General features: G+C 30.5%; 1 protein-coding gene across 3 annotated transcripts in view; it reads left to right on the plus strand.

Moving 5' to 3' along the window:
- Positions 1-374: 374 nt before the first annotated feature.
- Positions 375-24,904, plus strand: part of LOC111712423 (uncharacterized) — a 44,912-nt gene continuing 20,382 nt past the window's right edge. The window contains exons 1-10 of one of the 3 annotated variants that reach the window (XM_023487020.1): positions 375-538; positions 929-993; positions 5,903-5,953; positions 6,061-6,117; positions 6,239-6,283; positions 6,847-6,912; positions 10,449-10,513; positions 19,186-19,353; positions 19,545-19,590; positions 20,070-20,277. In XM_023487020.1, coding sequence (XP_023342788.1) covers positions 6,088-6,117; positions 6,239-6,283; positions 6,847-6,912; positions 10,449-10,513; positions 19,186-19,353; positions 19,545-19,590; positions 20,070-20,277 — 628 coding nt within the window. In that variant the 5' untranslated portion in view covers positions 375-538; positions 929-993; positions 5,903-5,953; positions 6,061-6,087. Of the gene's footprint in view, positions 539-928; positions 994-5,902; positions 5,954-6,060; positions 6,118-6,238; positions 6,284-6,846; positions 6,913-10,448; positions 10,514-14,527; positions 14,644-19,185; positions 19,354-19,544; positions 19,591-20,069; positions 20,278-24,904 lie in introns of those variants that run through there. The other 2 variants (XM_023487022.1, XM_023487023.1) reach the window with 2 other exon arrangements.

Below are 24,904 nucleotides of genomic sequence, written 5' to 3' on the forward strand. Positions count from 1 at the left end.
TAAAATTCCCAAAGAAAAGGCCAAATTCCGGAAAATTATTGTTGAAAAATCCGGGAAATTAATAATCCGAATTCAAGAAAATGTAATATGACGCTGATCAATTAAAGTTAAGTGGGAAAAATATATGTTAACAAAATCAATTATTATGTTTTTTTACTTTCAAAATAAATCTTAATATTAATAAATTTATAATTAATCATAACATAATTATAATTAAAGAAAGACTTCAAAAAGCTATATAAATTGTAACCAGTTATTTTTATTGCTTTTTAATCAAAGTTTCTCTCCTTTTTTAAAGAATCAATTATCTGCATGTGACTCTTAATTATAGATTCTGCAGAAACACAATAAATAAAACTAATCAAGTTATTAAATAGTATTCTGTTTACTATTAATACTGTAATATCACTTTTATTATTTTTTTTTAATCTGACCGATCCTGTAATCAATAATTAATCTTACTATTTTTTAGAGGCTCCCATGTTGAAGATGTAATATGAGGTTTATAGCATGTTTTAATGTAAAACCCTAATCACAGGTTCTATTTCTGATTACTATGCTGTTTATTGTGTACGGATCGAATTTCAAAAAATTAATTAAATAACATTTTGAATTGAAGCCAATTTATGCTTTTTAATAAGTGTTAATCTTCAACAAAACAAATTCTAAATTATGATAATAACGCTAATATCGATCCATTTCATATTCTAAAAGAAACTATTTCACGGATTCTTTGACACGTATGTTTAGTATTTAAAGTGTACACTATGAACACTCCTAATCAATTTTCCCGCATTTATGTATTTTACGAAATTTACGTCGGCTCCGCTTCAATATACGTTCAGTAGATTAAAAGCCTCGGTGGGAAGAGCTAATAGAGTAATAGACTAATAGAGTAATTACACAGTGCATTTTAATCATTAACTAGTGATGTATCTCTACAGAATTGGAAGATATCTTTTTCCTTTTAATTCCACATCAAATATTTCTTAGGTAAAATATTGAAAAAAAAGCTTTACCATTTTTTATTTAGATAAATTATAATATTCCATTGTGTGAAGTGAATATTTAATGTTGTGACTTATTATTCTTCTTTTTATTATAGAAGTGAAAAAAGCCCCAAATCAACGAATTGATTTTTTTAAATTAACGATTTAAGATCATTTCCATACGTCAGATTTTTTTAATTTAAAAGATATTAATGTTTATCATTGTTTATAAAATTATATTTGGTTATCAAAAGTACATAAAATTGAAAGATATCAATAGAAGTATACACACAATTTACGAGAATTAATTCATGATAAGTTTTCACACACAGCTTCATTTTTAGCACCCCTGTTTTGAACAGGGGGGGGGGGGGCGGAGCCTTAACTACTTTTTTTTAAAAATAAGACACTATTCATAAATTGGTTTCTGAACCATCTTTTTAATCATAATGTAGATTAAAAATTTGATTTTAGAATAGAGTGAACATTATTATTTTGAACACTTTTTAGAAAACAGAAAGTGAAGAGAGGGAGGGAAGAGAGGAGGGAAGAGAGGAGGAAGAGAGGAGGGGAGGAAGGAGGGGGAAGGGTGGAGGGATAGAGATTTAATGAGGGGAGGCACCATTTATATATATTATATAGGAGGGAGGGGAGTGCTAAGTTAAAACGTAGAATTATACGATGACCTGGTCTGACATGTGTGACTGTGAGTAGAATAAGTAAATCCTCGAATCTCTAAAGACTGAAATTTTTCCGGCATTTCAATCTTCGGGTTGAACCCGTATTCTGTACAGTGTACACTATATTGTCAAAATAAATGTCGTCTTTAAACTTTTTCTTCAATTTAACATTTTAACCTGTTTGATTGTTTTCCTTTTTTATGAATGCACACACCACCCAATATTTTAAAAATTAGAAACGGGTTGGTATGAGGTACATTATATAAATACTCTTTATTCGTAAATCCTTGTATTGGCTTGGTCCATGTAACGATTCGACTTATTTCAACTAAGACATTCTTACCACTCACAATCATTTTGATTTGACAATTTCCGTAGAAATAATTATTGTGTTTTCAATTGAAAAAAACGGGGTTTTGGTCACTTTAAGATTTTATGGATATATTGTCAACTATTTAAAAATTGAAGAAAAACAATCTGTTCCAGAACTGATGATGATATTCGGATTTTTACAGTAAAGAATAATATTTCTATTAATTTTCGAATCAGCTACAAAAAAACGTTCTGAGTTTATAAGTTTATCTTTGCAACCTAATGTCGTAAACCATTGATGTTATACAATATACAATATGAATTCTTGGTGTAAACCTAAAATTTGAAAAGTTTACACCCTCAGGTTGCAAAAATATAGTGATAAAAAATTTAAAGGTTGAATCACGAACAAACCACAACCATTAATTTGACAGCAAATTGACAGTTTACAGATCTTACACAATTCGTACGCAAATATAAACAAACAATATGAAATTACATGACGCATATTCTGTCAATTCTACGCAAGTGTTCATCTTTTTTAATACAAAAACTAGAGCATTCGTTTTAGTTTAATGAGAAGATGATGAGAAGATCAGATCGCGAAGGTATAATAGGGCGTTTGTAGCCATAGGCAATTTTCATGAGAGAGATGCAAGAAATGTTGAATTTCTCGTTTTGATATAGTTATTTTGCCTATAATTTTCAAATTTGCATTAATGAAAGAAAATTTAAATGTTTTTAATTGTTTATTCTAACCATTGCCTTCCTTACACTACGTCAAATTGATATTACAAATTTTCAGAGATACTGAATAAGGGCTGGGCACGTTCCATTCTTTCTAGCCGTTTCGTTAACGGTTAGTTACAAGCGTTAAAAAAAATTAGTTAGCCGTTAGTTTTAATGGTGAGGTCAGAACGTTCGTTCCGTTACCGGCATTTTTTTTTTTTAAATTACCGTTAGTTAACGATCTCTTTTTTATTAACTGTGTTAACGGAAAATTTTCAACAATCTTTAACTGCTCTAGCCGTTAATTGTACCGTTATTACAAAATTAACGTTAACGGTTAAAAAAATCGTTAACAGCACAGCCATTAATAATTTTTTCAAAAACGGCTGATCAGTTTCGACATTAATGATTTAAAAATTAACGGGATTTCCCGTTCGTTACGGACTCTTCCGCTAATTTTCGAAAACCTCCGTTTCGTTAAGTTCCTTTGCCCAGCCCTACTAAAAGAATGAGCCTTCAAATAGGACATTACTGTTTCAATTCCCTAGCTTCAATTTCTTTCTTTATTTTCATTTATTATTTCATCATAAGGTTACATACAAGGCAGCAAAATATTAAACTTTAGAATTTCGGATATTGGGATCAATGTTTGATCCCTTCTTTTTATCAACCTCAAGATGAATAACATAATAATACAGTGGCTTATGCAGAATTTCCAGCAGCCAATCATTAGCCGGGAAATTATGCGCGCCATTTGATGAGAGAACTCTTATTGGACAGAATCAGATTAAGAAATAGCTAGATATTAAGGTATCCATCTATATGTTTCCAGCGCAGACCTGCATTATATATGAGTACATCAGATTAAGCGATAGCTAGAGATTAAGGTATCCATCTATATGTTTCCAGCTCAGACTGCATTATATATGAGTACATCAGATTAAGCGATAGCTAGAGATTAAGGTATCCATCTATATGTTTCCAGCTCAGACCTGCATTATATATGAGTACATCAGATTAAGCGATAGCTAGAGATTAAGGTATCCATCTATATGTTTCCAGCTCAGACTGCATTATATATGAGTACAAAGGTCTAAACTAAAATTATCTGTCAAGGTTTTTAATCTGAAAACTGGACATTTATTTATCATGCATGCTCACATTTAAATATCATACCAGAAATGTCAAACCATGAAAAAAACGATAGATCGCCATGTTTTATTTATGAAAAACATTATAATAAATAATATATTTCAAATATGGACGGTGATCAATTGTAATTAGGTTTACATACATCAATGAATATATTAATGTTTATCATTGTTTATAAAATTATATTAGGGGGTAGCACCTGTATTTTAATAAAGATTCAAAGTATCTAATTTTGCAACCAGTAGCTGGTCTTTCACGTTGCCAAAAGTGTGTTTTATCATAAAGGGACTGTTAGAGAAATTTCAAGTGTGATTAGTTCGATATATTTAGAAAGTAAAATGTACATGTTCGGTGTACAACAGGACCTGTTATACCTTTATCTGAGTAACGAAAAGGAAGATGTCTTATGTTATCTTATCTTATCTAAACAATGATCTTAACATAAAAACTATTCCTTTCTTATTTCCTCTTATCTAAACAATGATCTTAACATAAAAACTATTCCTTTCTTATTTCCCCTTATCTAAACAATGATCTTAACATAAAAACTTTTCCTTTCTTATTACTATCTTATTTCACCTTATCTTAACAATGATCTTAACATAAAAATTACTATCTTATTTCACCTTATCTTAACAATGATCTTAACATAAAAAAACTATTACTATCTTATTTCACCTTATCTTAACAATGATCTTAACATAAAAACTATTACTATCTTATTTCATCTTATCTATACAATGATCTAAAACCATAAAACTTTCAGTATCTATCTTATCTAAACAATGATCCAAGAAAAAAACTATAACTGTCTATCTTATCTAAAAACAATGATCTTAACTATATATATCTTAACCCAACTTATCTCAAAAAATATTTTAACTATCATATATATATCTTATCTTATCTTTATTAACATATTAACATAAAAACAACAGGACTATCTTCATCATTTTTTCTGTTAATGAAATCAAGTTTATTTATCTGAATTCGACATTCATAAATTAAACTGTAAAGGAACACAGTCTTTGCCACAAAATTAACTATTCCAATGCCTATATCTTGAAATCCAGGTATCCTTTATGTGTATCTTACACATACACCTCAATCTCGAACTCAAGGTTCCTCAATAATACTTCAGTCTGTATCAATCCAGATACAACTCTTTATGTATTCCTCTATGTGTATCGTACAAATACACCTCAATTTCAAACTCAAGGTTTCTCAATAATACTTCAGTCTGTATCAATCTGGATACGACTTTTTTTGTATTCCTTTATGTGTATCTTACACATACACCTCAATTTCGAACTCAAGGTTCCTCAATAATACGTCAGTCTCTATCAATCCAGATACACCTCAATCTCAAACTCAAGGTTTCTCAATAATACTTCAGTCTGTATCAATCTGGATACGACTTTATTTGTATTCCTTTATGTGTATCTTACACATACACCTCAATTTCGAACTCAAGGTTCCTCAATAATACTTCAGTCTATATCAATCTGGATATGACGCTATATGTATTCTCAGGTACTTGTCTAAAAAGCCACAACTCACTGTAATTCCTAGTCTATATATATCTTTCAAGATGTAACTCAGGTCCCCTCTCGTTTGCTACATGAGGAACAATTACTCTGATTCTGTTATCAAACAGAGTTTTATTCCAACTAATATATATTTTGAGTTTTATAATACAGGTTAAATTAATGATGGTAATTAAAAGTTTCACGTCGTTATTTACAAGTGTAGTCAGATTAATCACAATGCAGATTTACGTAAATATTTACAAGCGTAGTAAGGTTAATATACAATGTAATATATCTAAGTGTGTTCAGGTTTAATAAATATGGGGTTAACTTCGATATTTATTACAATGGTAACCAACTTTTGAAATATTTAATCTTTTATGATAAAAATTTAAAAGTCATAACATTTTCCCGTAAAGTTATAAATTCTTATTTTGCAAAAATCCAAATCAGAATGTAGAGTAGGGAAAGACAAAAATGAAATGATGATTTTGAAATTTGATTTTTTCAGAGGAGACTGAACAGTCAAAACTAGATAGTGCAATAGAGTAAAAAAAATACGGTGAGTCTTATATTGTCAAAATTTCTTATCATTTTGTCATTATTATTATCATTATAATTATTATTATTATTAATATTATTATTATTATTATTATTATTATTTTCAAGAATGAGGGCAGATATGTGATTAATAAGATGACGGTCCCACCCACTGCGCATACACAGGAAATTATTTTCAATCAATCAATAAATTAATAAATAAATGAATCGATTGAAGCGCTGCTGTCGCTAACAATATGAAAAAATTTCTTTTCTCTGATTGTTTAAAGAAAAATAAGTTTCCCAGGAAATAGAAAGAAAAAGGAAAAAGAAAATGAAAAGGCACTTGGAGGTAAAAGATTTTTTTCTGCACAATATATCTATCTATCTATCTATCTAACTTTATATCTATCTATCTATCTATTATCTATATATCTATCTATATATCTATCTATCTGTTATCTACATATGTTGATCTATCTATCTATCTATCTATTTGTTTATCTATCTATCTATTTATCTACCTTTCTATCTATATATCTATCTATCTACCTATTATCTAAATATCTATCTTTCTATCTAAATATCTATCTATCTATCTATCTATCTATTTATCTGTTATCTATCTATCTATTTATTATCTATCTTTCTATCTATCTATTTATCTATCTATCTATATATCTATCTATATATCTATCTGTTATCTATCCATCTATCTACTATCTATATATCTATCTTTTTGTCTATCTCTCTATCTATCTATCTATCTATCTATCTCTCTATCTATCTATCTATCTATCTATCTATCTCTCTATCTATCTATCTATCTATCTATCTATCTATCTATCTATCTATCTATCTATCTATCTATCTATCTATCTATCTATCTATCTATCTATCTATCTTTCTGTCTAGGAGAAGAGGCAGAAGATCCTGAATGGACAAGGACGGGATCAGGATACTAATCATAGGATTGCTCAGGTTCGAGTCTAAAAATATTTCATTTTGTGTTTTTATTTATTTATTCATTACAAGCTGAGATGCTTGGCGTAGCCCGCGAAATTTCAAAAAAATCGAAGTGAAAAAGATTTAATTTTGAAAAAAATTTAGTTTTAAAGAAAATAGCTTATGTTAGCAAATTTAATCTAGTCGTTAAGCCAGCTAGCGATAGTTAGCTTGTTAAACGGCTATAGACTACTGAACCGCTTTGTTAAGATTATCGTCTGACTGAGATCAAGTGAAGCTTCAGATTAAATGGCAAAAAAATGTTTGAGTTTTGCGTGAAACGATCATTTAGTTATGATATCAGTCGTTTTCTCTTTAGAGAGCAGTAAATCATTCTTCTTTATCTTTTAGCGAATAATGAATGTTAAAAAAATACTCAAAAAAGCTTTCAAGCTTTTTATAGTATAGGTCACATCAATTAGAAATTTGATGAGCGTAGGATTATCAATTAGCCAAAGTACGTATAATTATAAATATCACTTAAAGAGATTGTAAACGAAATTTCATGTGACCCTCCACGCAAAGAAATGACAATGCCCGATTTACATCGGTCTGTCCAAGTATGAATTTGAAACTGTTTATATTTATTTGCGGTTTTTCTGCAAAAGTAAATTGCGTATTTCTTGCTTTAAAAGAAGCAATGAATAAATTATCAGAATTTAACACATTTCGAGTCGGGTTAACAACGATGTTTTCCACATTTTTGATCAGATAAATGATTTAAGGGTACCATCGTAAATCGGGCATTGTCATCATTTCACGAACGGCCGCTTAAAATTCTCTTACAGACCCTTTAACTGGATTGCTCTTAGAGCAAGTGATGAAAAAAAAACTCCCTTAAAAGCTTTTACACTTTTTAAAGTAAAGGTTGCATCAATTAGAAATTAAAAGAGCGTGGGAATATCAATTAGATAGAGTACGTATAATTATGAATATCAATTAAAAAAAAATCTCGATGTACAAATAAATATGAAAGTGAGCTTCGTTTCAATTTCAAGTGAATCAATTTATACCTTTCTGATAAATAATAATAATCAAAATCCTGTTTTTCGAGCTTGAACAGTTTTTCATTTTAGAAAACCTCATTGTCAAGCAATATTAGTAGAAAAACTATAACAATTAATTAAAATATTATCAATTTTACTGAACAAACGATTTGACTTCGAACGAACAAACAAAATAGATGGAAAATAAGCGATATTTTTAAGAACAAACGAAAACAGTTTTTTTTGAACGATTGAACAAAACTAACTAAATGGGCGTTCACAAACGATAAACAAGCAAAAAAAAACGCCATACGCGCCCTTCTTTAGAGTCTAGAGTAGGGGGGAGTGAATTTAAAAATTTCATCAGAGAACTATCGTCGTAATAATTTAAAACATATTGCATGCGTATTGCGAAATAACAGATTTCAGAAAAAAAGGTGTTTATAGGTCAAAACTTGCAGTGCCCGTTAGCTAACGAAGACGACCTCAACTCAAAAACTGTCAGAAAAGAATTTATTCTTAGAATTGATTTTGGCACAGAAATGGACTATCGTCATAATATTTGGTAGCATTTTACTTGTGTCACAGATCTCAGAAAAATACAAAAAGGTCAAAACTTGCAGTGCCAGTTAGCTAGCGAAGATGACCTCTAATCAAAAAGTATCATAAACGAAATTGTTCTTAGAATTGTTTTTTACATAAAAATTGACTTTCGCCGTAATGATTTCAAGCAAATTGTTTTATTTTCGGAAATTCACTCCTCCCTAGTCTAGAGTCTGATGAGCCGGACAGTGCTGCATGCAGTAATGGGTAAATATCCCGGATTTTTTACCTTATCCTCTGAACATTGAGTTAAGTCTATGTAAACAGAAGGTCCGGCCTCACGACATTAAATTTAGCTTGAAGGAACTTTTAACTTTAAAGGGACTGACCGGCTTTGTATGGTAGTTGAACTGAGTATGCAGTGTTGTGGAAAACTTCTTTCGGATTAATTTGTTAAATCTCAAATGAATCCGAAAGAAGTTTTCCACAACACTGCATACTCAGTTCAACTACCTTACATAGCCGGCCATTCCCTTTAATCATTTATTTTGGTAAAGGGGTGTGGGCACAAGCTCACGCATACAATAAAACGATATATTAGTAAACATATTTCCAGTTTATTATCAAGGTCTTTCTATTATTTTGTTTTGCTCAAGATCGACTAAAAGTCATGTACCCCAACGTCTTAAAAACTTGACCATGGGTAACCCTATCTACCATTCTTATTTTACGCGGGCTGATCTTGCTTCCTGTTTTTCATTAGGCTTAACTATTAGGGTTGGTTAATGATAATCGTTTTTGTTAATCTCTGTAGCGTTGATTTGCTGATGACTTGTAGAAAGCTGCATTTTAAAACATAATTTAGTTATGTTCTTTTGTCCTTTTCTCAGTCAGTCATCAAAACTAAAAAGAAATAAAATGAGGAGTTTTTCCTTTTCAGAATTGATTTTGCTTTTCTCTGTCTCTTCCGTCTCTTCTGTCCTTTCTTGTTTTTTGTTCTCTGTGTTCACTAGCTCCGTAAACAATTCTCTCTAATATTCTCCTTCTTAACGTTTCCTGCTTACTAGCGCTGTCCTTTCTTCACTTTAGTTGGATCGATCTGTGTAAATGTCATGTCCATCAGTGCCCATCATTTGTCTATTGCTTGACAATAACGCAGCACTCCGGCTAGAATACACTCCCCCCAAGATCCGTGTAAATAAAAAAGCATGAATTTTAAATTTGTGTAAGTTAATCATTTTTTCATCCCAGTTTTCCCTGCAAAAATTCGTTCCTATATTTTTCTCAATAAAGTTTATATAAATTTAATAATGCTATGCATATTATATCATGTACGTTGATATTTTTGACAGAATAAACATTATGTTAAACTTTATATATCGTTTTTTCCCTAATCAGATTTACATCTTTTTTCTTATTCTGAAATTAATCTAAACACTTTTCGAAATAAATATTTACATAATGCTAAAAAAAATCAAAAAAATATTTAATTTTTGATAAATTTGATTTTTTTGTAATAAATGATACCGTTTTATAAGCTCCAAATTTGTGTTGTACAAAACTTTAGGCTGCTGTTTTATCCCGAAGTAAAAAAAAAAAATAAAAAAAATAATTTTTGATCTGAGACGTTTTTAATATTTCATTAAGTGGAAGAAATGATAATATTCCATTTAAAAAAATAACAAATATCTCATTCTTTATTATAAATTTGTTTACAGAAATTCTACTTTATAAATAGAATGTCACTTTTATTACAGGCACCATCCCTTTAACGTTTAATTTTACCCTGGGACAGAGCGCACTTAAACAAACTCATTTAATTATTAATCTTATTATTTAATAATCATACCAAATTCAATATTCATAGAATTTAATAATTTAGCAAGGGGGAAACTTAAATAAACATTAAGAGAATTAGCGAATGGCTAAGTAAATAAAAGTTTCTCTGTTTGAATAAAATTAATATTTTTTTTAACATTTTAGGAGTTACCCAAATGTAATTGGCTGGAGATAAAAATACGAGAATACGAAAATGAAAAGCGCAACAAGTAAGTCAACTATTTAATAAAAGTGTTTTTTTCAAATATTTTTTTATTTTCGAAAAGTTTTTTGCTTTAATCAATAATCTCAACCAACTTTATTGATAACCGTTTTACTTTACTGTCTATCTTTGACGATTTCCGCCATAAAATTTCCAATTTAAAACGTCAAATCGAAAAATTTCCTCCCTAAAAACACTGAAACTTAGAATGTCCATCCTAAAAACTCCCTAAAAATGGGATATTATATTTGTAGAAATAATTAAAGCTTAAAATAATAATAAAATTGAAATCAGCCATAAAACTTTAAACATTTCTTACGCAGAAAGGAAGATATTTGGAGAAATATTTCTGGAGTAAACTTGGTTTGTTTTGTTGTAATCTTTGATTTAAACAATACCTTTTTTGAAAAATGTTAAGATTTAAAGATATGATGCAAATTTTCTAGATTTAATTTGAACTACAAAAAAAGATATCGCTTAAATCAAAGATTTATAAGTCATAATTAGGCACTTTTCATCTTTGAGAAACCTGTAAGGCCAATAAGTCGAGAAATTTGTAAGAACATCTGTTATTTAAACTTAAAACACAAGTCCAAAAAACCTTCTGTAGTACACAGGCACTTTTGATGCATTGCGCATGCCCATTGCTGCATAGCTGAGGCTCAGTCTGCCTAGCAAATCTGGGAGGCTTGTGTTTGCATAGCGGAGGCTCATGGCGTCTAGGGGTTCCCTCCCTCGTCCAACAAAACAGAACAGTTGCAAGACGAATTGAAAATGGATTTTCAATTTTGAATTTATTTTTGACATTTAGTCGTCAACCTACTTTCACATTTATGATTCTTAAAAACACAATCTTTGCCTAACCCTGCCGTTTCCATATTGTGGTTTTTTGTGCTTTCAATATTACCGGAGATATTAAATATTTCGTTTAGATTTAACTTTTATTAAATAAATCAAAATTGTCGAAATCTGAAGAAAATTCATCATATCTCCGGTAATATTCAGATACTAGGACAAGGGGTATTTTTTTATTCTTATTTCTACAATTTTACGTCTGAAAAAAAAATTACGAAAATATGCCCCAAATTATTTCAAAGGTGTTTAAGACGACCTTCAAAATCGTCTTGCTACTGTCATGAACATCCCTTCATAAAATTACATATAACATTAAATATAATATTAAATGTAAAGTAGTTTAACGCTTTTAGACTTTATAGACCTACGAAACAAAATAATCCATATAATGAAGCTCTGATCGGTTCTATATACAGGGTGTCTCAATAAACATGGGAATTAAGTGACGAATTCGATATCGTCTTTTAAATAATTCTTTGATTTAGTATAGTGATACCTACTGAGAAAGCTGTAATCTGTAAGAGTTTCGTCTGCTATGTTCACATTTTGTTTGTTTATGTTTTGACTACATACGGTTGTACTTAGTAAAACAAGAAAATGAAAGTATACAAACAGAGTAAACTTGTCCGTCTTCACTGTTCATCTTGCGGAGACATTTTAGACACATCTTTGCAGTCTTTTACCCTTTTCATAAAATAAATTCTAGCAGACATAATAATATTATGGCTTTTGAAATTAGGTATTACAATGTTAATTCATAACAAAGACGATATCAGATTCGTCACTGAATTACCATGTTTTTTGGGACACCCTATATATATATATATATATATATATATATATATATATATATATATATAACGGCAGGACCGAAATACCCTAGGGGTGACATATGCAATTTTTTTTTTGCACGCTGGCTAGTAGTGTTATAAATAAATAATTTAGATTCAGTAGGCAAACTATCTCAAAATGGTTCTATCGTTGTAAGCCTCAGAACCATTTATGAGAAGTAAGAAAGACTATAAGCCGTGTTTCTTTTCCTAAAAATTGAAATATTTTAACATAAATAGTATTTTGAATTTACGTGTTATTTTTCCCGTATTTTTGTTTCAACGTGTTTTTGTCTTATATATTTTATTTCAAGAATCCACAAAAATATTGAATTTCAAAATGTTTGAAACCTGGTATACTAAACGTAAACAAGGATAAACTTTACATAAAATATTAGTTTGCTGCTTACTTTTCAAAACACTAATATTTTTCTCAACTTTAAATGCGATATATGTTTTAGTATAATATTTTCTCCGCCTTTTTTAAATATAAAAAGTACTTATAACTCATAGGACAGAGACAATATACAATCTTCCTATAATGGCAACTTATAGGAAAGATAACATAGCATCTTCCTATAGCTACAACTCATAGGACAGATATCATAGCATCTTCCTATAATTACGACTCATCATGATAATAATATTAGTATAATAGAACAGAAAACATAGCATCATCCTACTTATAGGACAGATAACATATCATCTTCCTATTTATAGGACAGATACCATAGCATCTTCCTATTTATAGGACAGATAATATAGCATCTTCTTATTTATAGGACAGATACCATAGCATCTTCCTATTTATAGGACAGATAATATAGAATCTTCCTATTTATAGGACAGATAACATATAATCTTCCTATTTATAGGACAGATAGCATAGCATCTTCCTATTTATAGGACAGATAATATAGCATCTTCCTATTTATAGGACAGATAACATATCATCTTCCTATTTATAGGACAGATACCATAGCATCTTCCTATTTATAGGACAGATAATATAGCATCTTACTATTTATAGGACAGATAATATATCATCTTCCTATTTATAGGACAGATACCATAGCATCTTCCTATTTATAGGACAGATAATATAGCATCTTACTATTTATAGGACAGATACCATAGCATCTTCCTATTTATAGGACAGATAATATAGCATCTTCCTATTTTTAGGACAGATAATATAGCATCTTACTATTTATAGGACAGATAACATAGCATCTTCCTATTTATAGGACAGATACCATAGCATCTTCCTATTTATAGGACAGATAATATAGCATCTTCCTATTTATAGGACAGATAACATATCATCTTCCTATTTATAGGACAGATAACATAGCATCTTCATATTTATAGGACAGATAATATAGCATCCTCCTATTTATAGGACAGATACCATAGCATCTTCATATTTATAGGACAGATAATATAGCATCTTACTATTTATAGGACAGATAACATAGCATCTTCCTATTTATAGGACAGATAACATAGCATCTTCCTATTTATAGGACAGATAACATAGAACCTTCCTATTTATAGGACAGATAACCTAGCATCTTCCTATTTGTAGGACAGATACCAATGCTTCTTCCTATTTATAGGACAGATAATATAGAACCTTCCTATAGACATAAGTACAACTCACAGGAAAAAACCCATCAAAAAAATTTTCATTTAAAAATTTCAGTGTTTAAAATTCAGTTTTTTGATGTTTTGTAGCCCAAGTAAACCGAGTAAGCACGAGTGATAAGATACGAAATACAAATAATGCTCCGACCAACTTTAAAGCCGGAGATAGTGATATTTATTTTAGATATTTGTACCTTTATCCACAAGAATAAGTACTTTGGTTAAAAAAGTCACAAAGAAATTAATTAATTAATTACTTTTTTCAAAACCTACGCGTTTTTGTACTGATTTTAATTTTGCAAATGTAAACACAATTTTATTAAAGGTATCAATTATGTTTATAATTTTAAAGAGATATTTAAGAAACAGGGGCAAATCATGTCCATTTACCTTCTCTTTTCTGAAAATTGAAAATTCCATAATGTGTTTTTTGAAGAGAAAAAAAAGATATCTCTATAAAAAATGTTCTTGCAAAATCTTTACAGGTTACACTCATGAACCTTTTAATGTGTTTTGATAGTCCCTGTTAAGCAACTTTTAATATTTTCTAATCTTTCAAGCTGTTATCTTTCTGTAAATTATAACCATTTGTTTACCAAAGATAGGGATCAAAGATATGAAGCTACGAAAAGATAATGTTTTATCTTTCCGGGAAATTAGAATTTGTCTTAGTCGTTCTCCAGAGGTTTCTGTAGTTTTGAGTTCAGAATGAACGTTTTCTCTTAAAGGGATTTTTGGCGTAAATAAAAGTGACCCTCCATGCAAAGAAGGCAATGTCTGCTTCGCACCGGTGCCCTTTGAATAGGTCTCTCTGATCAAGTAGATATCAATGTTTATAGTTTTGAAAACTAATAATTCAAGCATTGATCTCCATCTGCAGGGATTAAATGATGGGATCAAGCATTAAGACTCAAAAATTTCGACCTCTAGATATATGATCCGACCCAAATAAGGGTGTCGTATCGTTTGCACTAATGATTCATCGGACTAACGTACATTCGCACTAACGTTCATTCGGACTAACGTTTTATTTGAGTATTAGGTTAGGTTAAGACAATTTCTGGGCCGAGCGCTGGAGCTAGGACAGGCTAGTGGGCCGGGCGCTACGGCCACAAGTGTTACTGACCAGCTGACTTTAGTGCAAAAGTACGTTAGTTCAATCGGACATTAGTGCAAACGATATAGCATCCAAATAAGTAAAGTCGCACTGAAATATAAACAAATATAATCAACTCTGAAATGTAGACGTAACATGTTTAAACAGCCTCGACTTAAAAGTGTCGCAACGTTTTGGCCTCTAGTTGTACCTTATAGTTGTACCTAACCAATTCTCTTCTACTTTATAGTAGCCCTCGACATCTTAATTTTATAATATGAAACGCTCTCGTTTCTAGCTAAAATGGTCCACGACAGAAACCTTTGATTTGAGAGATATTAAAAGCTTAATCCGTGACTCGCATTTTGACAAATTATTGGGAGATGATTTTCGTAGATTCTGATTTTTTAGAAAAGTTATTAGAGAATGGTGATATCTAAAGAGAATTAACTTAATCCCTTAGATACCTTAGATACGGTTTAATGTTTTTTAAAGCAATTAACGATTCAACAGTTCTGATTTCTATGAAATAAAAATGTAAATTTTTTTTCAAATATCTGTTTTATAACATAAAACTTTTAAGAGATGAAAATTATCTAGAAACAATTTTTTCTTTAATTTCATTAATTGAACAAATTTTTATATTTAGGCCAGCAATAGTTTTTAGAACACACATGTTTAGTTTACACAAAAATGTTAGGATTGATGGAAGTCAGTTGTGTTAAATTTTAGGAACATATTTTTTACAGAAGCATCTGTCTTTATATACTTTGCTTGTCTATCTGTTTGTATCGCGAAAAAACGACAAATCGGCTGAATCGATCGGGCCCAAATTTTTGTTGGACTTTACATGAGCCTAGGAAAGGTTTATAGATGGCCAGAAAAAAAATAAAATGCGACAGAAAGAGAAACAATTTAAAGTTAAAATCGAAGATAAGCGCTAAGCGCATATGGATATCACATATAAACATTTCATAGCAAAATCTAAAAATTTAGAATTTTTTAAAAGATTCTTCATAGGTAGTAAAAAAGATTTAATATTCACACCACTCTAAAACTGCATGATCTGTGCCTGTACAACAAGTACTGTACATGCAATCAGTTGTACTATCCAGTCTAGCTACCCAGTGTAGAGTCGATCCATGGCACGCTTAGTATGCAAAATCAATCAGACTAGATCAAAGTGTATTCAGCAGGCAAAAGGGCAAACAATTTATAGTTTTCAACCCTTGACAAAAAAGCTGTAAGATTTTGGTTTAGCTTAAAAATAATACATTCAGGCAGATAGGATCAAGGCCTGAAGCGAGAGAATAGAGTATGAATATAAATTTATACATACAGTCACAAGTTCACAACCAGAAAACTGTAGAATAGGAAGACGACATTAAAGCAATACTGAATTCTATTTATCTAAAAACAAATAGCAATACTATAGCAAATCACTTATTAAGTAAATGGGTCTGATTACAATGCACAACTGCGGTGCCGCATGCTTATTGGACTATTTAACACTATAGTTTCAGAAGAAGTAAATATTTCCACTTACTGATATAGCGCCGATTGAAGGATTCATATCTCTAATTGGATAATGAGATAGATAGAAAGATAGATGTTACCGCCATACTATTTCTATTGGTTCAGAATAGACAACAAACACATGACTGAACCCTGATTGGATCAGGCGCTTATGGACTCGGCATACAGGAGTGTTTAAGTCATAACTTGAGTTTAAAAGTCGACTTTCTATTCCAAAGTTTTATGATTATCACTGTATATATGTATACATAAATAGATACATATTAACAATTAAGTTATGAATATAAATGTAATATGTCATACATTTTTGAAGATTAAAAGATTTGATTTTAACAAGTGAGGATTATGGAGTAGATTATCCCCTGATACAAGTTTGGAAAAAGATACTTAGTGGGATAATCTTTGCACAAAGAGAATAGAATATATATTAGCGGTGAATTTACTAGAAAAAAGTGTAAAACGGCAATTTTTTTGTACTGTTTCCATACTGCAGGTGTACTTCACATATTTGTGCTAAATAACCTTTTGGGCCCTGGAACATCATTTTATAGAAAATCTAAAATTAATATTAAAAGAAAACCAAATTATGAAATAGGCTGGTTTCATAATTGACCAATGATCATTTCACATAGACTCTATGCCTTTAACTATACAAACGATGATTTTCCGTTATAACTATAAATCAAATGATGCTTTTCATTCACCTAATTCATTATAAAGTTTATTTAACAGCTTTAAAAACTCGAAATTGAAATGGATAGTATAGGGAACATACTGTATTAATGTACTCTACTGCATATAATTTGTAAACATTTACATGATTTGTACACTTTGAACTCCCTTATAGGCTGAAAGGGACTGACAAAATTCATACCGAGAGATTCTTTAAATTCCCCTCTAATATATCTTCTATTCTCTTTGTCTTTGCATTCTAAGGATGGGATATAACATACAGAATGTCCCGAAAAAACTATAAATCTTTACCTAACCTTTTATTGGAAAAGTTGACTGACAATTCCAATCTGAATGCGGTTTCATTTGTGCGTATTTATATTTTAAGAAAAAAGTCTAAGTTAAAGAAATACTTGAATAAGTTTAAGAAATACTTGAATAAGTTTAAGAAATACTTGAATAAGTTTAAGAAATACTTGAATAAGTTTAAGAAATACTTGAATAAGTTTAAGAAATAGGAATAAGTTAAAAAAATACTCGAATAAGTTAAAGAAATACTTGAATAAGTTTAAGAAATACTTGAATAAGTTTAAGAAATACTTGAATAAGTTTAAGAAATACTTGAATAAGTTTAAGAAATACTTGAATAAGTTTAAGAAATATTTGAATAAGTTTAAGAAATACTTGAATAAGTTAAAGAAATACTCGAATAAGTTTAAGAAATACTGGAATAAGTTAAAAAAATACTCGAATAAGTTAAAGAAATACTTGAATAAGTTTAAGAAATGTTTGAATAAGTTAAAGAAATACTTGAATAAGTTAAAGAAATACTTGAATAAGTTTAAGAAATACTTGAATGCAGATATCCTTAAAATCGATTGGAGAAACATTAAATTTTAATTGGATAAACAAAAAAAGTGTAAAATATGGGAAAAATACTGTTTTATTTATGGAAACGCTCAGTTTTTGCTAACCATGTGATAAAAATTCCAAAAGTTTAAAGGGAGTGTTCGCAAAAAATGAATTTGGTTTCCATCGCAACTAATTTTACTTCTATCTTTTGAGTGTAAAATAAGGAATCAATACTTAAGATCGTATTTTTTCGCGAACACTCCCTTTAACACTAAAAAAACTGATGAAAAAATGACAAACACCTTTTCAGAAAACTGAAGTTTTTGGAACACTATTAAACCCTTGTTATTTTAAATCATAGCGTGGACAATAATGATTTATAAGTTCTGCACTTACAAAATACAGAGATATTACTTTTTAGAAAAAAAAACTCGGGATTCTCTCAAATGAATTAGATTTTTCCTACGAAATCAACATTTATTAAAAAATAATTACATGGAAATTTCTCTCCCTCTTTCCACCTTTATCGCTTTCTCCTCTCCTATACCCCCCCCCCCCCCCTCCCGCTAACCTGCTTTTAATAGTTGTCTTGAATACTAGAGAGGTGGAGGTGGGGAGAGGGTTGTTTCTTAGATAAAACGCTTCCTCATAAAATGCTACCATAACAAACGTTACCTCACGAAATGCTACCTCATAAACGCTACCTCATAAAAAACTACCTCATAAAATGCTACCTCATAAAATGCTTCCTCATAAAACGCTACCTCATAAAACGCTACCTCATAAAAGCTACCTCATGAAACAGTACCTCAAAAAATGCTACCTCATAAAATGCTTCCTTGTAAAACGCTACCTCATAAAACGCTACCTCATAATATGCTATAATCATAAAACGCTACCTCATGAAACGCTACATCATAAAGAATTACCTTATAAAACACTTCCTTGTAAAACGGTACATCATAAAACAATACCTAATAAAACGCTACCTCATTCATCATAAAACGCTACCTCATAAAGCAATACAAATCGCTACCCTTAAAACGTTAAAAACAATGCTTACGGTTTAAAAATGGATCAGTGTGTCCAAAATATCACGAACCGTTAAATTTGAAAACTTATCGGATGTTATTTAAGTTATGTTTCAACCATATATTTAAAAAAGTCAAAAAATGTAAAAAAATTGTTTAGAAGAGACTTGTTGGTGGAGAATACTGTTGAGTCTGACGGGGCCGCTGGGGAGGAAGAAGAGGAAGTAGAAGAAGAAAGAGAGGAAGAAAGAGAAGAAGAAGGCGATGAAGGAGAAGATGAAACCTTCCTAGTAGTAGATGAAGAGGATTATAATAGGAATACAACCAGGTTAAGGCATACATTTGGAATTTCGATATTGATCTTGAACAATCTTCTTGTAAACATTTTTAGGATGTCGCTTGAAATATCAATTTAAGGATTAATTTGGTTCTTTAAAGTTTTGACATTTTTGAAATTCTACAAGCAACGCAGGGCACTTTTACGAGTAAATTTAAACATGAAATGCCTTCCATCTATAGTGAGATCAAACGGAAACACATACTACCCTCAACGGAAGAAATCAAGGAAAAACATCATAAATATTTGCGTTTAAAGGGACTGTAAGCGTTATTTCTGGTGACCTTTCATGGAAAGCTGACAACGGTATCCGAAAAAGCTTTAGATCTGTTCAAGTATGTTTTCAATTTTGAAAACATATTATTTTCAATTGTGGGTTCTTTATAACAGTGACAATTGCGCATTTCTAATGTCAGAAAACATATAGTAATTAGCATAATTAAATACCACATCTTCCTCATTATTGATCAGATGAATGCTTCAAGGGTAACGTTGGGAATCGGGCATTGTCCTTTTTGCTTCAGGGGTTAATTAATTTGAAATTAAACTTACAGTCCTTTTAACCCAAAGAAGCACAAACTGAAATGATCAAACACTAACTATTTAATTCTATTAAAATGAATTCTAAAAACTTTTCAGAGCTTGAATATATTAGACTTTCAAAATACTTTTCTTTAAAAAAGAAATATTTCATTATGTTTTCACAGAATGCCACTAGCAAACAAACGGAGAAAGAAAAACGGGGAAAAAAGGAAGAGCTAAAAAGCCTGAAAGTGAAGAACTGGATCGAAGAAAAAGAGAGGAAGGAGAAAAAGGAGAAGGAGAAAAAAATCCTTGAAGAAATGGAAACCCCTTGCATCGCTATTATGGAAAATAACGAGGGAGAAACTATTCAAATTCGAGTAAAGATACCAGGTAGCATTGTAATAAGAGATGGGCATCGCTTAAAGGGACTGTAAGCGTATTTTTAAATGAACTTTCATACAAAAAGGGCAATGCCCAATTCACAATGGCATCCTTGAAACCTTTGACTATACGCTTTGTACAGTCTGTTCTTAAACAGCTTTAAACACGACTGTACGCTATGTACAGCCTGAACTCAAACAGCTTTAAACGCGACTGTACGCTATTTGTAGTCTGACCTTAAACAGCTTTAAACACGACTGTACGCCATGTTCAGTCTGAACTCAAACAGCTTTAAACATGACTGTTCGCTATGTACACCTGAGCCGGCGATTTAAAAAATTCAATAAAATACCGATCGGGTCTAAGCTGTCGTTGAGCCTTATTTACGGCTCGGGCTTTCGGATTTAAGTTGCATCTAATTTTTAACAGAGTTTAGTTCATAACACCGGTTTAATGTTGTAGTTGGCGGATTTTCATAGTTGGAATTGGCGCATTCCGGGTTTTGATGAGAATAAGACCCAACATTGAGCCTTATTCTTCACTAAAACCAACCAAGGTCGGTTTTATTTTCATTGGGCCTAACTCCTTAAGTCGAGCCTAAGATCTCGCAGCTGTCAATCACGTGACACAAGCTGTCGTCAGAGTTGGGTCGAAGATTGGGTCTTAAAGTCGGGTTTAAGGAATTACGGCTCGAGCCGAAGCTTTTAAATCGCGGGCTCTGATCTGTTACTTGCGTAACTCGAAAGTAGACTTTTTTACGTTAACAGCGTTTTCAAATATTCTTATCACTTAAGAAAGTATTTAACTGTTGCAACCAAAGTAGATTAATTGGGCTAAGTCTGACGTCCTTGAAATTACGTGTACAGTCCGTTTTTTTAACATTTAAGTTTTTATACATTAAAAGTGCTTCATGACAAATCTGATATTTAGATCAACCCTGGTGCAATATTAATTTTTTTTCAAAATTTACCAAAACGCAGCAAAAATTGCTCAATTAAACTTACAAAAAACGTAATAAATTTTTGTTTAAAATTTCAAAAAATGGTCAGCGTAAGTACTTTAAAAAATCGATGATTTTTCAATTTTTCTACACGTCGATATGGGTGTCAAAACAACTGAATATTGCCCAGTTGTTGTTTTTTGAAATTGTGAAAATTGGTTGATCTTGGGCCAAAAACTATTAATTTTGGATGACTCTGGCAAATTTCCACTAAAAAGTTCGTTTTTGCATAAAACTTATTAAATTTTTTACCGATTTTTATTATTTTATAAATTTTGAATTCAGTGTTTCAAGACAGATTTTTTGTTACCAGGCCAAATCAACATATTTTGGAAAAAAATATTTTTGCTTGCACTAGTGATTTATTATTTACAAAAACGTGATGCCTGCATGAATTTAAGAGTAAGAAAAAAAATACATTTTTGTTTTGATTTTTATCATAGAATCTTTTAAGAAACGTGCTTAAAGGATCTGAGCTGGGAACTTTTGAATAGTGGATATCGGACTTAATGCTTGATCCACTCTTTTTCTTAATCTCGATATCAAATGCTTGTTCTCCTCTAGTTATTAGTTTGTAGCTTAATTAACCGATCGGGATAAATAAGGATATCCCATTCTAAAGTTTTCAGCTCAGATCTTTTTTCTAAAAATAGTGGCAAATTGTTCCACCCTTATTTAATTATTATTATTACGTAGGTCTGCATTAAATCCCGGGATTCACAATTTTAAAAGTTATAACTTTAGTATATACAGATTATAACAAAAAGATCACAAATTACAAATTACAAACAAATAGATTACAAGTACAAAAGTAGACAACAGAGAAATGGACATATTTTTCAAGATTAAATAAAAAATGTAAAAACAGGAAAAAAGAAGACATATAATTGCACTTATATTTCACTATAAAGATAAGCACTTAGTCTAAAGGATTTAATTTATTGCCACAAAATCAAATCTTTTAATCCTTTTATCTTTGAAACCCGGTGTCGTAGAACTTTAATATTTCAAATTATGAATTATGCTATATTAAACACTCTAAGTTTGAAATATCAAAGGTTTAAACTATCAGGTTGCAAAGATACAGGGTTTAGAAAATTTGGCTTTTTGACAATAACTCAGTTCCTTTATCACAATTATTAGTAATTTTGTCAGATAAAAAACTGAGTTGACACTCGTGACGTAAGAATACAACTATTCTGAGAGTGTACACATTATACGTTGCTATCTATTGTACTTGACAATCTATTTGGTGCATACAGAATATGAATTACAATTATTATGTTATCTATAAATATCCCTGTTTGTTTGTTTATATGTCCGATCATAACTCAGGAGCCCCTTTACCGATTTGCCTCAAATTAGCTAACTCTGTAGAACGTTCTTAGCTAGATTTAAAAGTTCTTAGTTGAATCCTAATTGTTTGAGGGCAAAGCTGTATTCCCGAGCTAGTATTTTATAGTTGTCCAAAAAGCATGTTACCCGAGATTAAAATATAACATTTTTAAAGTTTTTGGAAATACTATTTTCTGAAGTATTTTAAAATTGATTTCCAGTATTGTATGAATCATCAATTTTAAAACATAAATCACCTATTTTTAGAGGAAAAAATGTGCCTTTTGAAAGTAGGCACATGCAACATCAAGGGAATTTTTTTGCAACAAACTCTGATTTTAATTTTTAGTATTGATGGTGCAAACCTTTGATTCAGGACTATTTTAATTTTTAGTATTGATGGTGCAAACCTTTGATTCAGGACTATTTTAATTTTTAGTCTTGATGGTGCAAACCTTTGATTCAGGACTATTTTAATTTTTAGTCTTGATGGTGCAAACCTTTGATTCAGGACTATTTTAATTTTTAGTCTTTATGGTGCAAACCTTTGATTCAGGACTATTTTAATTTTTAGTATTGATGGTGCAAACCTTTGATTCAGGACTATTTTGATTTTTAGTATTGATGGTGCAAACCTTTGATTCAGGACTATTTTAATTTTTAGTCTTGATGGTGCAAACCTTTGATTCAGGACTATTTTAATTTTTAGTATTGATGGTGCAAACCTTTGATTCAGGACTATTTTAATTCATAGAATTCTTAGTTGGAAATATCGAAGGTCTATCTGCGCTTTTATTATTTAAACTTTTTTATTGGATAACAATATTGTTTTAGAGATTTAGAAATTTAGAAAGGAATTAAACGTAATTAAAAAACTGCGATGAAATAGTGCGATTATATAAAATTATCTTATCCGTCTACACGTAACAGTTTATTTGTTAACAGAAACTTTTCAATCATACCCCTCACACTGGACCAAAATGACCGCCAGGTTCAAAGTTGTTGCACTCGAACCAAACATTTTTTACTAACATATATATAGGATGTTCAAAAAAAATGTTTTTAAAATCTACACTAGGTGTTAAATCAAAATTTTGACATTTGTAAAATAGCTAGCCTTTATTACAGTTTTTATTACTATATACATGAAAAACACTTTATATAAGTATATAAATCAGCTTATTCTTCGACCACCAAAGTCCATGACTGCTTTAAGAAGTCTGTCTGCATGTTCAGGATGTTCCTCAAGTCTCTTAAACCTTGCCCATGTAGGTTTGAAATTTGCATGTATTGCTTCTCCAGTTTGTTCAGCAAAATTTGACAAACCACACGAATGGAATTCTACAAATGGTTCAACATGGCAGAGCACTTTCCAAGTTATATTCAAATTAAATCCAAGCAAATTAGCTAGTTCTTGACAGGACTTAAAGGAGTTTTTAAATCTAGCAAAACAGAATTTGTATCAAAATTCAAGTTTTTTTTTGAAAAACAAGCATCTTTAACATCTCGAAAGTCTTTCAAACATTGAACGAAGGGGACAAGATGAGGTTCAGTCTTCAGTAATTCCATTTTTTAAGGAGTCAAAATTTTTCAATATCCTGTTGGAGTTATTGCCGTCCCATCCTCTCCCCTGGTATCTTTGTAATATACACTTAGACTTTAACCAATCATCAAACCCACTCAAAATGTCCAAGATTAATGTTCCAAGAAGTGAAACTACTCCGATTAGAATTAGGGCCCTAAAAAATTACCATTTACCACTTTTTTTAATGAAGAACTGTTTTCGGATATTGTAAAGGGGGGGGGGGGCGGGGCACTAGATGAGTAAATTGTTTTACTGTTTTTATTTAAAAGCTGATCCATTAATATTAGTAAATCCACATTTACTCCCAATACCACAAATAAATTTATGACTTGATATTTCAATAAAAATTTGAAATTCTGTTTATTTGCAATTTTTTGTAGATTATTAAAGTAGAGCCCATGGGCTTTTCAAAAATGTATCAAATTATATTGATTTTTATCAGAATAAGGAAATAGAACTATTTTGGGTAAACCAGACGTCAGCCTGAATAGGGTTAAGGGGACTGTATGCATAATTTCAAGTGACCTTCCATGCAAATATGGCCATGTCCCTTACTAGCTTTGTCTGATCAAGAATGAATTATATATAAATGTTTATAATTTATTTACAACTGTGGTTTCCCTGCAAGTGTGACTTTTTTTTGCAGATCTTCCAAATTATTAATCATATCAAGAGTATCTGAGCTTACAGTCCCTTTAATGCATTTCCTGTCATTT

Source organism: Eurytemora carolleeae, unplaced genomic scaffold, assembly GCF_000591075.1.
Source record: "Eurytemora carolleeae unplaced genomic scaffold, Eaff_2.0 scaffold1184, whole genome shotgun sequence".
NCBI lineage: Eukaryota > Metazoa > Arthropoda > Copepoda > Calanoida > Temoridae > Eurytemora > Eurytemora carolleeae.